Genomic DNA, 13,446 nt, shown 5'->3' on the forward strand with positions numbered 1-13,446 from the left:
GGGGGGGGGCTGGCACTACCGAGCCTAAGTGAGTACTACTGGGCCGCCAATGTTTCAATGGTGTGTCAGTGGATGGGAGAAGGGGAGGGAGCGGCGTGGAAGAGATTGGAGAGGGCGTCCTGCAGGGGGACTAGCCTGCAAGCAATGGTGACGGCGCCGTTGCCGTTCTCACCAAAGAAATACACCACAAGCCCGGCGGTGGTGGCTACATTGAAAATTTGGGGGCAGTGGAGACGGCATAGGGGAGGGACGGGAGTTTCGGTGCGGTCCCCGATAAGAAACAATCATAGGTTCGTTCCGGGGAGAATGGATGGGGGATTTGGAGCATGGCAAAGAGCTGGGGTAGTACAATTAAGAGATCTATTTGTAGATGGGACGTTTGCGAGTCTGGGAGCGCTGACGGAGAAATATGGGTTGCCCCAAGGGAATGCATTTCGGTATATGCAATTGAGGGCTTTTGCGAGGCAACAGGTGAGGGAATTCCCGCAACTCCCGACGCAGGAAGTGCAGGATAAAGTGATCTCAGAGACATGGGTGGGGGACGGTAAGGTGGCGGACATATACAGGGAGATGAGGGACGAGGGGGAGATCATGGTAGATGAGCTGAAAGGGAAATGGGAAGAAGAACTGGGGGAGGAGATTGAGGAGGGGCTGTGGGCTGATGCCCTACGTAGGGTAAACGCATCGTCCTCGTGTGCCAGGCTAAGCCTGATACAATTTAAGGTGCTACACAGGGCGCATATGACTGGAGCACGGCTTAGTAAATTTGTTTGGGTAGAGGATAGGTGTGCGAGATGCTCGAGAGGCCCAGCGAATCACACCCACATGTTCTGGTCATGCCCGGCACTACAGGGGTTCTGGGTGGGGGTGGCAAAGGTGCTTTCGTAGGTGGTGGGGGTCCGGGTCGAACCAAGCTGGGGGTTGGCTATATTTGGGGTTGCAGAAGAGCCGGGAGTGCAGGAGGCGAGAGAAGCTGATGTTTTGGCCTTTGCATCCCTAGTAGCCCGGCGCAGGATATTGTTAATGTGGAAGGAAGCCAAACCCCCGGGGGTGGAGACCTGGATAAACGATATGGCAGGGTTCATAAAGTTAGAACGGATTAAGTTCGTGTTAAGGGGTTCGGCTCAGGGGTTCACCAGGCGGTGGCAACCGTTCGTCAACTACCTCACAGAAAGAGAGAGGGAATGGAAAAGAAGTAGATAACAGCAGCAACCCAGGGGGGAGGGGGGGAAGGATGGGGGTGGTGGAATCGGACGGACTCTCAGGGATGTTATTGTATATGGATAGGTATTTGGTATATGTAATTGTATATTGGATTGTTGGATTGTATTTTTGGAGAGTATTTATTTTGGACAAGGCAGTTGTCATTTAGTTTTGTTTTTTGTTTTTGTTTATATATTACCTATTTATTTGTTTAAAACTGGCCACGGTTATTTATATTGCTTTATTGTTGTGTAAAAGAAACATTACGTATTGTTAATAAAAACTTGAATAAAATATTTTTTTTTTTAAAAAGGAAAGCTTAAAGGTTTATTTAGTGTTGTATTCTTTGGGGGTTGTATTTGAATTAATGGTTGCTGAGATGTTCACTGTATATTTTAAAAAGGTTAAGTTGAGTTCATAGAATAAACATTGTTTTGCTTTAAAAAATACTTTTCCATTTCTGCTGCACCACACCTGTAGAGTGGGCCGTGTGCTCCCCATACCACAATCTATTAAAAGTTGTGGGTCAGGGGAACTCCATGATACACACTGGGGTTCTCTAAACCCTGGCCCATAACACTTGTGATGTTTCATAGTGGTAGTAGCTAGCAAGGGTTATCAATCAGCAACGTAAGAAGAGAAGTTAGAAGATAGACTTTGGTCAACAGAACAAGAGACAGTACCACAGTCAACCAGAAGTTGAGAGCCAGTATCCCAGGTTGAAATAAGAACAGAGGATGCTGGGAAAATTCAACAGAGCTGGCAGCATCTGTAAGGAGAGAAAGCAGAGTTAACATTTTGAGTACTTTGGCTCTTCATCAGAACTGAAGGGAGGGAGGGAGATTGTGTTAGATATTAAAGTGTATCTGTGGGAGATTGCAACAAGAAGTAGAAACTTTAAGAACAAAAGACATAGCTTGGTGTGGAAGGGGTGGATGGTTTGAATTGAGGCAACACATGTAAGGGATATTTTTTTAAAGGGGTTTAAGATAAGGGAGAAAGGTCAAATTTTAAAGTTGGAGAACTCAACATTGAGTCCCTTGGACTGCAACACTGCCAACCAGAAGATGGCATCCACAGGATCACAAGGAGTGGGAGGAGACTATTTGGCCCATCAAGCTTGTTCCTCCATTCATTGTGATCAAGGCTGATCTTGGGCATCAACTCCTGCTCGCTCCCCATATCCATTGATTCCTTGAGAGACCAAAAATCAGTCTTAAATATATTGAAAGATGGAGTATTCACAACACTGGGGCAGAAAATTCCAAAGATTCACAACCCTTTCCATGAAGTATTCCCTCCTCATCTGAATCATAAACGATCAGCCCCTTATCCTGAGAATGTGCCCTTGTGTTTTAGATTTCCTGACCAGTGGAAACAATCTCTCAAGACAACCCTATCAAGCCCCTTAATAATCTTGTATGTTTGAATGAGATTGTCTTTCAACCTTCAGAACTCCAGAGAACATGAGACTGATTTACTCGGTCTCACAACATTGGACAACCCCCTCATCCCACGGATCAATTCAATGATCCTTTGTCGTACCGCCTCCAGTGCAAATAGACTTTCTGAAATGTGGAGACCAAAACTACACACAGTACTCATCAAAAGCCTGTACAATTGTAGCAAGACTTCTGTATTTTTGTTCTCCAATCCACTGTAATAACGGCCAACATGATAATAGCCTTCACAATTGCTTGCTGTACCTGCATGCTAACTTCTGCATTCCTTGTATGAGCACACCAAATGTCTTTGAACCAGCACTTACAGGTTTCACACAAGGAAGGATTGTAGACTAACTCAGGTATTTACTTACATCTAATTTAGTAACACGATGTACAATTTATATGTTGGTGGGTTAAGTCTCCTCTAAGTGTTGCCTGTCTTCGATAGAGTCATTAATGACTTCCGGTTGCGGCGATGCACTGCTAAGCCGCACGTTTCGGCAGCTCCCATTCTAACGGACTTTTGGGCTCTTTTCGGGAGCCCCAACGCAAATTTTTTCAGACCAAACCCAGTGTGGGGTGACGAAGGAAAGTGTCCCCCCGGGTGTGTATGGAAAGGATCAGTGGCAGTGGCCAGATTGCGAAGGATCCTCTGGAGCAGCGGCAGAGAAGAGAAGGAAGAAGCAAGATGGCGGCGGATGGAGCCCAGGCGACATGGGGCCCGGACCAGCAGGAATTCCTCCGACGGTGTGTGGAGGAAGAAAAGAAGGAGGTTCTGGCGCCGATGTTATTGGCAATCGATGGGCTAAAAGAAACACAAAAGGCCCAGGCGATAGAGTTCCGTGGGGTGAAGGCAAAGGCAGCCGAAAAGGAGGATGAGATACAGGGCCTTGTGGTAAAAATGGAGACACATGAGGCACGACATAAGAGGTGTATCGAAAGGCTCGAAGTCTTGGAGAACAGCTCGAGGAGGAAGAACCTCCGGATTCTAGGTCTCCCCGAAAGAATGGAGGGAGCTGACGTTGGGGCTTATGTGAGCACGATGCTCCACACGCTAATGGGAGCTGAGGCCCCCTCGGGCCCCCTGGAGGTGGAAGGGGCTCACCGGGTCCTTGTAGGAAGACCAAAGGCTGGAGAACTACCAAGGGCGATAGTGGTGAGCTTTCACCGCTTCACGGGCAGAGGGGCTGTCTTGAGCTGGGCCAAGAAGGTACGGAGTAGCAGGTGGGAGAATGCGGTGATACGAGTATATCAGGACTGGAGCGTGGAGGTGGCGAGAAGGAGGGCGAGCTTTAATCGGGCCAAGGCGGTGCTTCACAGGAAGAAAATAAAATTTGGGATGCTGCAGCCGGCGCGATTGTGGGTCACGCACCAGGGCAAGCACTACTACTTCGAAACGGCAGATGAGGCATGGACGTTCATCCAAGAAGAGAAACTGGACGAGAACTGAGGGACTGATGTTGGGGGGGAGACAACGAGGTTGATGTACAGAAGTGTAAATTGGGGAATGGGAGGTTTATAGTATCGAGACGATAGACGGGGAATTTTTCTCCTCTTGCTGGGGGGACACGGAGAAATGTGGGCGCCGGTGGAAAAAGGGACTGAGAGGGGGAATGGGGGAGCTGCGTCATAGGGGGCGGGGCCGATCCAGGAAAGCGCGGGGTTTTTCCCGCGCTATGGAGATGATGGCGGAAAGATAGGCGCAGGAAGGAAGAGAGTTCCACGCACAGAGGAAGCACTGAAGGCGGTGGTTAGGGGAGAGTTGATCTCCATTAGGGCTTACAAGGAGAAACAAGAGGGCAAAGAAAGGGAGAGATTAGTGGGGGAGATTTTGAGGGTGGATAAAAGATATGCGGAGGCCCCGGACGAAGGACTATATAGAGAGAGGCGAAGACTTCAGACGGAGTTTGACCTGCTGACCACAGGAAAGGCAGAGGCACAGTGGAGGAAGGCACAGGGGATGAGATATGAATATGGGGAAAAGGTGAGCCGGCTGCTGGCCCACCAACTTCGCAAGAGGATACCGGCGAGGGAAATTGGGGGAGTTAAGGATGAAACGGGAACTACGGAGCGGAGAGCAGGGAAGGTAAATGAGGTGTTTAAGACCTTTTATGAGAGGCTATATAAGTCCCAACCCCCGGAGGGAAAAGAGGGAACGCAACAGTTTCTGGACCAACTAATGTTCCCGAGGGTGGAGGAGCAGGAGGTGGCAGGTCTGGGGGCGCCAATTGAGGTGGATGAGGTGACTAAAGGGCTGGGGAATATGCAGGCAGGGAAGGCCACGGAACCAGACGGGTTCCCGGTGGAATTTTACAGGAAATATGTGGACTTGTTGGCCCCGCTGCTGGCGAGAACCTTTAACGAGGCCAGAGAAAGGGGGAGTCCGACAATGTCGGAAGCGGGATAAAGATCCGCTGCAATGCGGGTCATATAGACCTATCTCACTCCTAAATGTAGACGACAAGCTGCTGGCAAAAGTGCTGGCGACGAGGATCAAGGATTGTGTCCTGGGGGTGGTGCATGAAGACCAGACAGGGTTTGTAAAGGGGAGACAACTGAATGTCAACGTGCGACGGCTGTTGGGGGTGATAATGATGCCCCCAGCGGAGGGGGAGGCAGAGATAGTGGTGGCGATGGATGCAGAGAAGGCATTCGATAGGGTAGAGTGGGAGTATCTATGGGAGGTGTTGAGGGGGTTTGGGTTCGGGGAGGGGTTTGTCAGTTGTGTCAGACTCCTATATGGGGCCCCCGTGGCAAGTGTAGTCACAAACCGGCAAAGATCGGAGTATTTTCAGTTACATAGGGGAACAAGGCAGGGGTGCCCCCTGTCCCCATTACTGTTCGCGCTGGCAATTGAACCACTGGCCATAGCGTTGAGAGACTCTAAGAAATGGAGGGAGGTGGTTAGAGGGGGAGAGGAACATCGAGTGACACTCTACGCAGATGACCTACTGCTGTATGTGGCGGATCCTGTGGAGGGGATGACAGAGGTTATGCAGATATTGAGGGAGTTTGGAGATTTTTCGGGATACAGGCTAAATATGGGGAAGAGTGAGCTTTTCGTAATACACCCTGGGGACCAGGGAAGAGGAATAGACGCCCTGCTGTTAAGGAGAGTGGAAAGGAGCTTCCGATATTTGGGGATTCAGGTAACTAGAAGCTGGGGAACTCGACACAAACTCAATCTGACGTGGCTGGTGGAGCAGCTGGAGGAGGATTTCAAGAGGTGGGATATGCTGCCGCTCTCACTGGCGGGCAGAGTGCAGGCGGTAAAAATGATGGTTCTCCAAAGGTTTCTTTTCGTGTTTCAATGTCTCCCCATTCTGATCACGAAGGCCTTTTTCAAGAAAATAGACCGGAGCGTTATGAGTTTTGTGTGGGCAGGGAAGACCCCGAGGGTAAGGAGGGGGTTCCTGCAGCATAGCAGGGTCAGAGGGGGACTGGCGTTGCCGAACCTGGACGACTACTACTGGGCCGCCAATGTGGCAATGGTTTGTAAGTGGATGAGAGAGGGAGAGGGGGCGGCGTGGAAGAGGCTGGAGATGGCGTCCTGTAAGGGAACGAGCCTAAAGGCGCTGGTGACGGTGCCGCTACCCAGTGGTGGTGGCAACCTTAAGGATCTGGGGGCAGTGGAGGCGACACAGGGGGGTGATGGGTGCCTCGGTGTGGTCCCCGATCAGGAACAACCAGAGGTTTGTCCCAGGAAGGATGGACGGAGGGTTCCAGAGCTGGCATCGGGCAGGAATTAGGAGATTGAGAGACTTGTTTATTGACGGGGAGTTTGCGAGCCTGGGAGCGCTGGAGGAAAAGTATGAGCTGCCCCCGGGGAATAATTTTAGATACATGCAAGTGAGGGCGTTTACGAGGCAACAGGTGAGGGAATTTCCGCTGCTCCCGACACAGGGGCTCCAAGATAGAGTGATTTCCGGGGTATGGGTCGGGGAGGGCAAAGTGTCTGAAATATATCAGGAGATGAGAGACCAGGGGGAGGCGCTGGTAGAGGAGCTGAAGGGAAAATGGGAAGAAGAGCTGGGGGAGGAGATTGAGGAGGGGCTGTGGGCTGATGCCCTAAGTAGGGTAAATTACTCGTCCTCGTGTGCCAGGCTTAGCCTGATACAATTTAAGGTTCTACACAGAGCACATATGACGGGAGCAAGGCTGAGCAGGTTCTTCGGAGTGGAGGACAGGTGTGGGAGGTGCTTGGGAAGCCCGGCGAACCACACACACATGTTCTGGTCATGTCCGGCACTGGATGAGTACTGGAGGGGAGTGGCAAAGGTGATCTCAAAGGTGGTGAAGGTCCTGGTCAAGCCAGGCTGGGGGTTGGCTATATTTGGGGTAGCGGAAGAGGCGGGAGTGCAGGAGGCGAAAGAGGCCGATATTCTGGCCTTTGCGTCCCTGGTAGCCCGGCGAAGGATCTTCCTCATGTGGAAGGAAACGAAACCCCCCGGCGTGGAGGCCTGGATAAACGATATGGCAGGGTTCATAAAACTGGAACGGATGAAGTTTGCGTTGAGAGGATCGGTTCAGGGGTTCTCCAGGCGGTGGCAACCGTTCCTTGACTATCTCGCGGAACGTTAAGGGAAAATAGATCAGCAGCAGCAGCAGCCCGGGGGGGGGGGGGGGCGGGGGAAGCACTATTTTTTTTTGTTACTTTGTTAGTTCACTATTTTATTTAAATAATGTTGTTTATCAGTTACTGTGCTATTTTTATGTTGATTTATAAAGTGGAAAAATTCTGTTTGAAAACTTTAATATAATATATATTTTTTAAAAAGAGAGTCATTAACACATGACTGCTGATGACACAAGACAGATCATCGTCCAGATCACTCATTAATGTATCTATTATATTAATCCATTACACTACACTTTCCCCAAAAGTTTAAAATCTACTTTTTTAATAAATGTCAACATATTTCGATACATGGGGCGAAATTCTCCCCCAACGGCGGGATGCCCGCCGACTGGCGCCAAAGCCGGCGCCAATCAGACGGGCATCGCGCCGGCAAAAAGGTGCGGAAGTCTCCACATCTTTGGCGGCCTAGCCCCAACATTGAGGGGCTAGGCCGACGCCGGAGGAATTTCCGCCCCGCCAGCTGGCGGAAATGGCGTTTGTTGCCCCCGCCAGCTGGCGCGGAAATGCAGCGCATGCGCGGGAGCGTCCGCGGCCGCTGTCAGTTTCCCAGCGCATGCGCGGGAGCGTCAGCGGCCGCTGTCAGTTTCCCGCGCATGCGCAGTGGGAGAGTCTCTTCCGCCTCCGCCATGGTGGAGGCCGTAGCGGAGGCGGAAGGGAAAGAGTGCCCCCACGGCACAGGCCCGCCCGCGGATCGGTGGGCCCCGATCGCGGGCCAGGCCACCGTGGGGGCACCCCCCGGGGTCAGATCGCCCCGCGCCCCCCCCCCCAGGACCCCGGAGCCCGCCCACGCCGCCTGGTCCCGCCGGTAAATACCAGGTTTGATTTACGCCGGCGGGACAGGCAATTCCTGGGCGGGACTTCGGCCCATCCGGGCCGGAGAATCCAGCGGGGGGGTCCCGCCAACCGGCGCGGCCAGATTCCCGCCCCCGCCCAATCTCCGGGAGCGGAGACTTCGGCGGGGGCGGGATTCACGGCGGCCAACGGCCATTCTCCGACCCGGCGGGGGGTCGGAAAATGACGCCCATGAACTCCAAACCCATCTTGAACTGCTTCACACCTGTTCCATTTGATTCCTTCTGGTAAGGACAATACTCCTGTACTGACTGCACACTGTTTCTCCTATATTAGCTTTCAGCCTGGCACCTACCAAGTGAGGTTATACACCCACCCAATGCGAGGTACCCTTCAACTCGTCCCATGAGGGCATTGGCTTTTGCTTTGTTGAGGTGTAATCCATTCACCTTTAACTGATCCTCAAACCTGAGGAATCCTGCACAATTTTTCCCACAATCCACTAACCAGTTTAATCCTGGTATTCCGACTCTCCCCAGCATGCGGTACTCGGACTAATCTGGAGACTGTTAGCTTTGTGATCCTCATCTTCAATTCCCTCCTGATTTCCTGAAAAGATGACTGCAGGACCTCAGCCCCTTTTTCTTCGCCTTCATTGGTACTCTGATTAACCCTGACCTTCTGGCTGTCTCCCTTCTCCCCTCAAAATGCTCTGCATCCTCTCAGATACATCTTTTACACTGGCACCAGGGAGGTCAGACCGGATGAGGGACTCTCTTCGGCAGAAACATCTACTTATCCCCATGAGTGTCAAATTTCCTGATGGTCGCTACATTTCTATACACTGCCCTCTGCAGCCCTTTGCTTCATGGTGCCTTGGAAGGGTTCTTGATTGCATGTCCAACTCCCCCCCCCCCCCCACCCCCCCCCCCCCCCCACCCCCCCCCCATCTCCCTCAACTCTGAAAACCAGCTCGAGAGCCACACATCCAGAGGATTCCCACTACTCCTATCTCTGACTAACCTGCTGGTAGGTAGGCCACCCACTTCCTATGTTTCTCAGGTCTCTTTAATTATGGGAGGACCACCTCCTGGAGAGTGCACTCCAGGAAGCTATCAGCCTCCTGTATGCCCTGCAGTGACTCTAGCCACTCCTCAGGCTTCGAGACCCTGAACTTGAGTTTTGAGTGTGGAGGTACGTCCTTCAGACATGGTTATCTAGCTTCTGTGAAATACCCTACACTTCTTAAATGACATTAACTCTGAGGTTCCCCCCCATTAAGCCTAAAATTCAATCTAATCATGATATCCTCCAAATTAATTTTCATTCATAACCCTTTAGCGCTAACTAACAATAGATTTACTGTTGTCCCTTGATTTTAAAACACATAATTCCTCTTCTCCCTTTGTACTGAATTCCCAAGGTCATTACATTTTTTACAGACATTAACAATGCAGAAGGGGGCCATTTGGCCCATCGAGTCTGCACCGGCTCCTGGAAAGAGCATCCGACCTAAACTCACACCTCCACCCTATCCCCGTGACCCAGTAACCCCACCCCATCTTTTTGGACGCTAAGTGCAATTTAACATGGCCAATCCACTAACCCTGTACATCTTTGGACTGTGGGAGGAAACCGGAGCACCCGGAGGAATCCCACACAGACACGGGGAGAAGGTGCAGGCTCCGCACAGACAGTGACCCAAGTCAGGAAGAGGACCTGGGACCCTGAAGCTGTGAAGCAACTGTGCTAACAATTGTGCTACCGTGCCGCCCATTCCTATTGCCATTCTGTTTTTAAGGCCATTCCATGTAACAAATATTCCCATTGTGGTTCATGCGCTGATCGAGCTGCGCTACATTCTCAATATTGGCAGTTTTAAGAAAGTAGTGCACCAATGCCATTATCGGAACTTTGGATCTGGTGACATTGGCATTTGGGCGAGGTGGACTATTTTAAAAGTTTGTGATTTTGTTTCAGGGGTACTAGATTCCCAACAATGGAAGTTTACACAAGGTGTTTATATTCCCAAGAAAAGGAGTTGCAACAAGCTGTTTAATATTCCAACTAATGGGAATTTGGATACAGTACATTAAATTGCCTATAATGGCTGTTAGAACAAGGTGTACCAGCTCCTAATACTGGGAAATTGGTCAAGGTGTATTGAACTTATGTTATGGGCCAGGGTTTAGAGAACCCCAAAGTTTATCATGGAGTTCCCGTGACCCACAACTTTCAATAGATTGTGGTATGGGGAGCACACGGCCCACTCTACAGGTTGTGGTACGGAAGAAATGGAGAAGTATTTTTTAAAGCAAAACAATGTTTATCTATGAACTCAGGTTAACCTTTTTAAAACATACAGTGAACATCTTAGCAACCATTAATTCAAATACAACTCCCAAAGAATACAACACTAAGTAATGATTAAGCTGTCCTTTTAATATCCATAAGACTTAAAAACCTTCAAAACGGAAACACATCAGGTTAAAGTCACTACTGTTATGAGTTTAAATCACCAGGATCGATTTACTGTCCTTAGATTACAGAAAGAGATTCATACACCTTCTGGCTGTGACTGCAGCTATCCAGCTCTGAAAACGAAACTAAAACACACCCTGCAGCCTGCTCAAAAACGGAAGTGAAAAGCTGACAGACAGCCCAGCTCCACCCACTCTCTGACATCACTGCAGTGGTAAACACCCATTTCTTAAAGGTACTCTCACTACAGATATTTATACACCCCCATTTATAAACACCCATTTCATAAAGGTACTCTCACATGACACCTCCCCCTAAGAAAAAAAAACCCCATCAACTTCAAGATGGTTTCATTTTTCACCTTTTCACCATTCTTTAAGAAATGCACACAGTAAATATACTTCTTCGTTTAAAAAAAACAACACACGCAAACAGGTACAATAATATAGTCCTTTTTTTTTCTCGTTCTTCTTCCTCCAACTGAAACTCCTTCTAGATTGACAGTCTCTTTCAACAAGAAGGTCTCTGCACGATCCGTCCATTGCTCTACGCCTCGGCATTTCTCTTTAAAGTCAGATAGTTTAGTTCAATCTGATCACAGAGTCCCTTGCAATTCTCCAACACAGGAGCATTGGTTATCACAGCCTTCAGGCAGTCACATGCATGTTGAAACTCCGCTGTCCACTGAAATTTTCGATGGTTCTTCAGCAAGTCCGTCAGTGGAGCAATCACGCGACAAAACTTTTGCACAAATGTTCGGTCAAATCCACTCATGCCAAGAACTTCCCTTCGTCTTGAGGGTATCGGAAACTCCTCAATAACTGTTGGTTTCACATCCCGTGTGACCATTCGATGCTGTCCGATTGTATGGCCAAGGAAAGTGATTGGGCTTTCCCAAATTCACTTTTGGCTAGGTTTGGCTCCAAACCCGCCTCCTGAAGTTGATCGAATAACTCCTTAAGATGTTTCAAATGTTCTATCCATGTCTGGCTGAAAATTACCAGATCGTCGATGTATACCGCACAATTGGGTATTCCTGAAACAACTTTGTTAGTTAACTGTTGAAATGTGGCTGGGGCGTTTTTCATGCCAAATGGCATAACTTTGAATTGGTATATACCATCTGGAGTCACAAAAGCTGAAATCTCCTTCGCCCTTTCGGATAAAGGTACCTGCCAGTCACCTTTAAATAAATCCAGTTTCGAAATAAAAGCTGATTATCCTACTTTCTCAATGCTATCCTCCAAACGTGGGACAGGATAAGAGTCTGTTCTTGTAACTGCATTAACCTTTCTATAGTCCACACACAACAGTTGGGTACCGTCCGGTTTAGGTACCATCACGATGGGTGAGCTCCATTGGCTGCAACCCACTTGAATTATACCATTTTTAAGCATACTCTCAATCTCTTTGTTAACTTGTGCCAATTTAAAAGGGTTAAGTCGATATGGATGTTGTTTGATTGGAACAGCATTTCCCACATCTACATCATGTATAGCCATTTTAGTACTTCCCAATTTATCTCTACAAACTTGCCCACGTGATATCAATAACTCTTTCAGGTCAGTCCGTTTTTCCTCTGGAAGGTAACTCACCAATTTATCCCAATTTTTAAGAACCTCCTCATTTTCCAATTTAATTTGAGGTCTGGTGAAATCACAGTCATCTGGATTTGGTTTGTCACTTTGAGTTAGAATCATTAAAACCTCCTTTTTCTCTCCTTCCCTTTCAAAGTACATTTTTAGCATATTCACATGACACACTTGATGATTCTTCCTTCTATCTGGTGTTTTTACCACATAATTCACCGCACTTAATTTCCTTTCAATCTGATAAGGTCCACAAAACCTAGCTTTTAAAGGTTTACCTACGACTGGTAACAACACTGAAACTTTATCTCCACTGACAAAACTACGAACTTTGGTGTTCTTGTCCGCAACACGTTTCATCACATGTTGTGCAACTTTTAAATGTTGTCTAGCCGATTCACCTGCTCTATTTAATCGTTCCCTAAAATTTGACACGTAATCCAGTAATGTAATTTCCGATATCTCACTCTCCAATTTTTCCTTAATCAATTTAAGTGGTCCTCTTACCTCATGACCAAAAATTAGTTCAAAAGGACTAAATTTGGTTGACTCATTCGGTGCATCCCTAATTGAAAACAGTACGAAGGAATTCCTTTATTCCAATCCTCTGGATAATCTTGACAATAAGCCCTCAACATTGTCTTTAATGTCTGATGCCACCTTTCTAATGCTCCCTGCGATTCTGGATGGTACGCAGTTGATTTAAATTGTTTAATTCCTAAGCTATCCATTATGTCTTTGAATACCCTTGAGGTAATATTTGACCTTTGATCCGATTGTATTTCTATGGGTAGTCCATATCTAGTAAAGAATTTAAGTAACTCCGCCACAATATATATTTGATCCTTGATCCGATTGAATTTCTGTGGTTAGTCCATATCTAGTAAAGAATTTAAGTAACTCCTCCACAATATTTTTAGCTGTAATATTACGTACTGGAATGGACTCTGGAAACCTAGTAGACACATCCATTATAATCAAAAAATATTGATTCCCACTTTTTGTTTTAGGAAACGGTCCTACGCAATCAATTAGGACCCTTTTAAAGGTTCCTCAAATGTTAGAATGGTTATTAGGGGCGCTGGTTTTATCACTGATTGCAATTTCACTATCATTTGACATGTGTGACATGATTGACAAAATTTAACTACATATTTATGTAGTCCAGGCCAATAAAAATGTTTCTGGATTTTAGCTTGAATTTTCCTTATTCTCAAATGACCTCCCACTGGTACCTCATGTGCAACTCGCAACACCTCCTTTCTATACCCTACCGGCAATACTACTTGATGAACTT

At 48.1% G+C, this 13,446-nt stretch overlaps 1 protein-coding gene across 6 annotated transcripts in view; it reads right to left on the reverse strand.

Annotated features, from left to right (window-relative positions):
- The window catches only part of iyd (iodotyrosine deiodinase), a 173,828-nt gene that overhangs the window by 109,614 nt on the left and 50,768 nt on the right, over positions 1 to 13,446 (reverse strand). The window contains exon 5 of one of the 6 annotated variants that reach the window (XM_072504635.1): positions 1,887 to 1,972. The exons of the other annotated variants lie outside the window; for them this stretch is intronic. Within the exon in view, the coding sequence (XP_072360736.1) occupies positions 1,892 to 1,972 (81 nt within the window). The 3' untranslated portion in view covers positions 1,887 to 1,891. The remainder of the gene's footprint in view (positions 1 to 1,886; positions 1,973 to 13,446) is intronic. 6 annotated transcript variants of the gene reach the window in all.

This window comes from Scyliorhinus torazame, chromosome 1, assembly GCF_047496885.1.
Source record: "Scyliorhinus torazame isolate Kashiwa2021f chromosome 1, sScyTor2.1, whole genome shotgun sequence".
Lineage (NCBI taxonomy): Eukaryota > Metazoa > Chordata > Chondrichthyes > Carcharhiniformes > Scyliorhinidae > Scyliorhinus > Scyliorhinus torazame.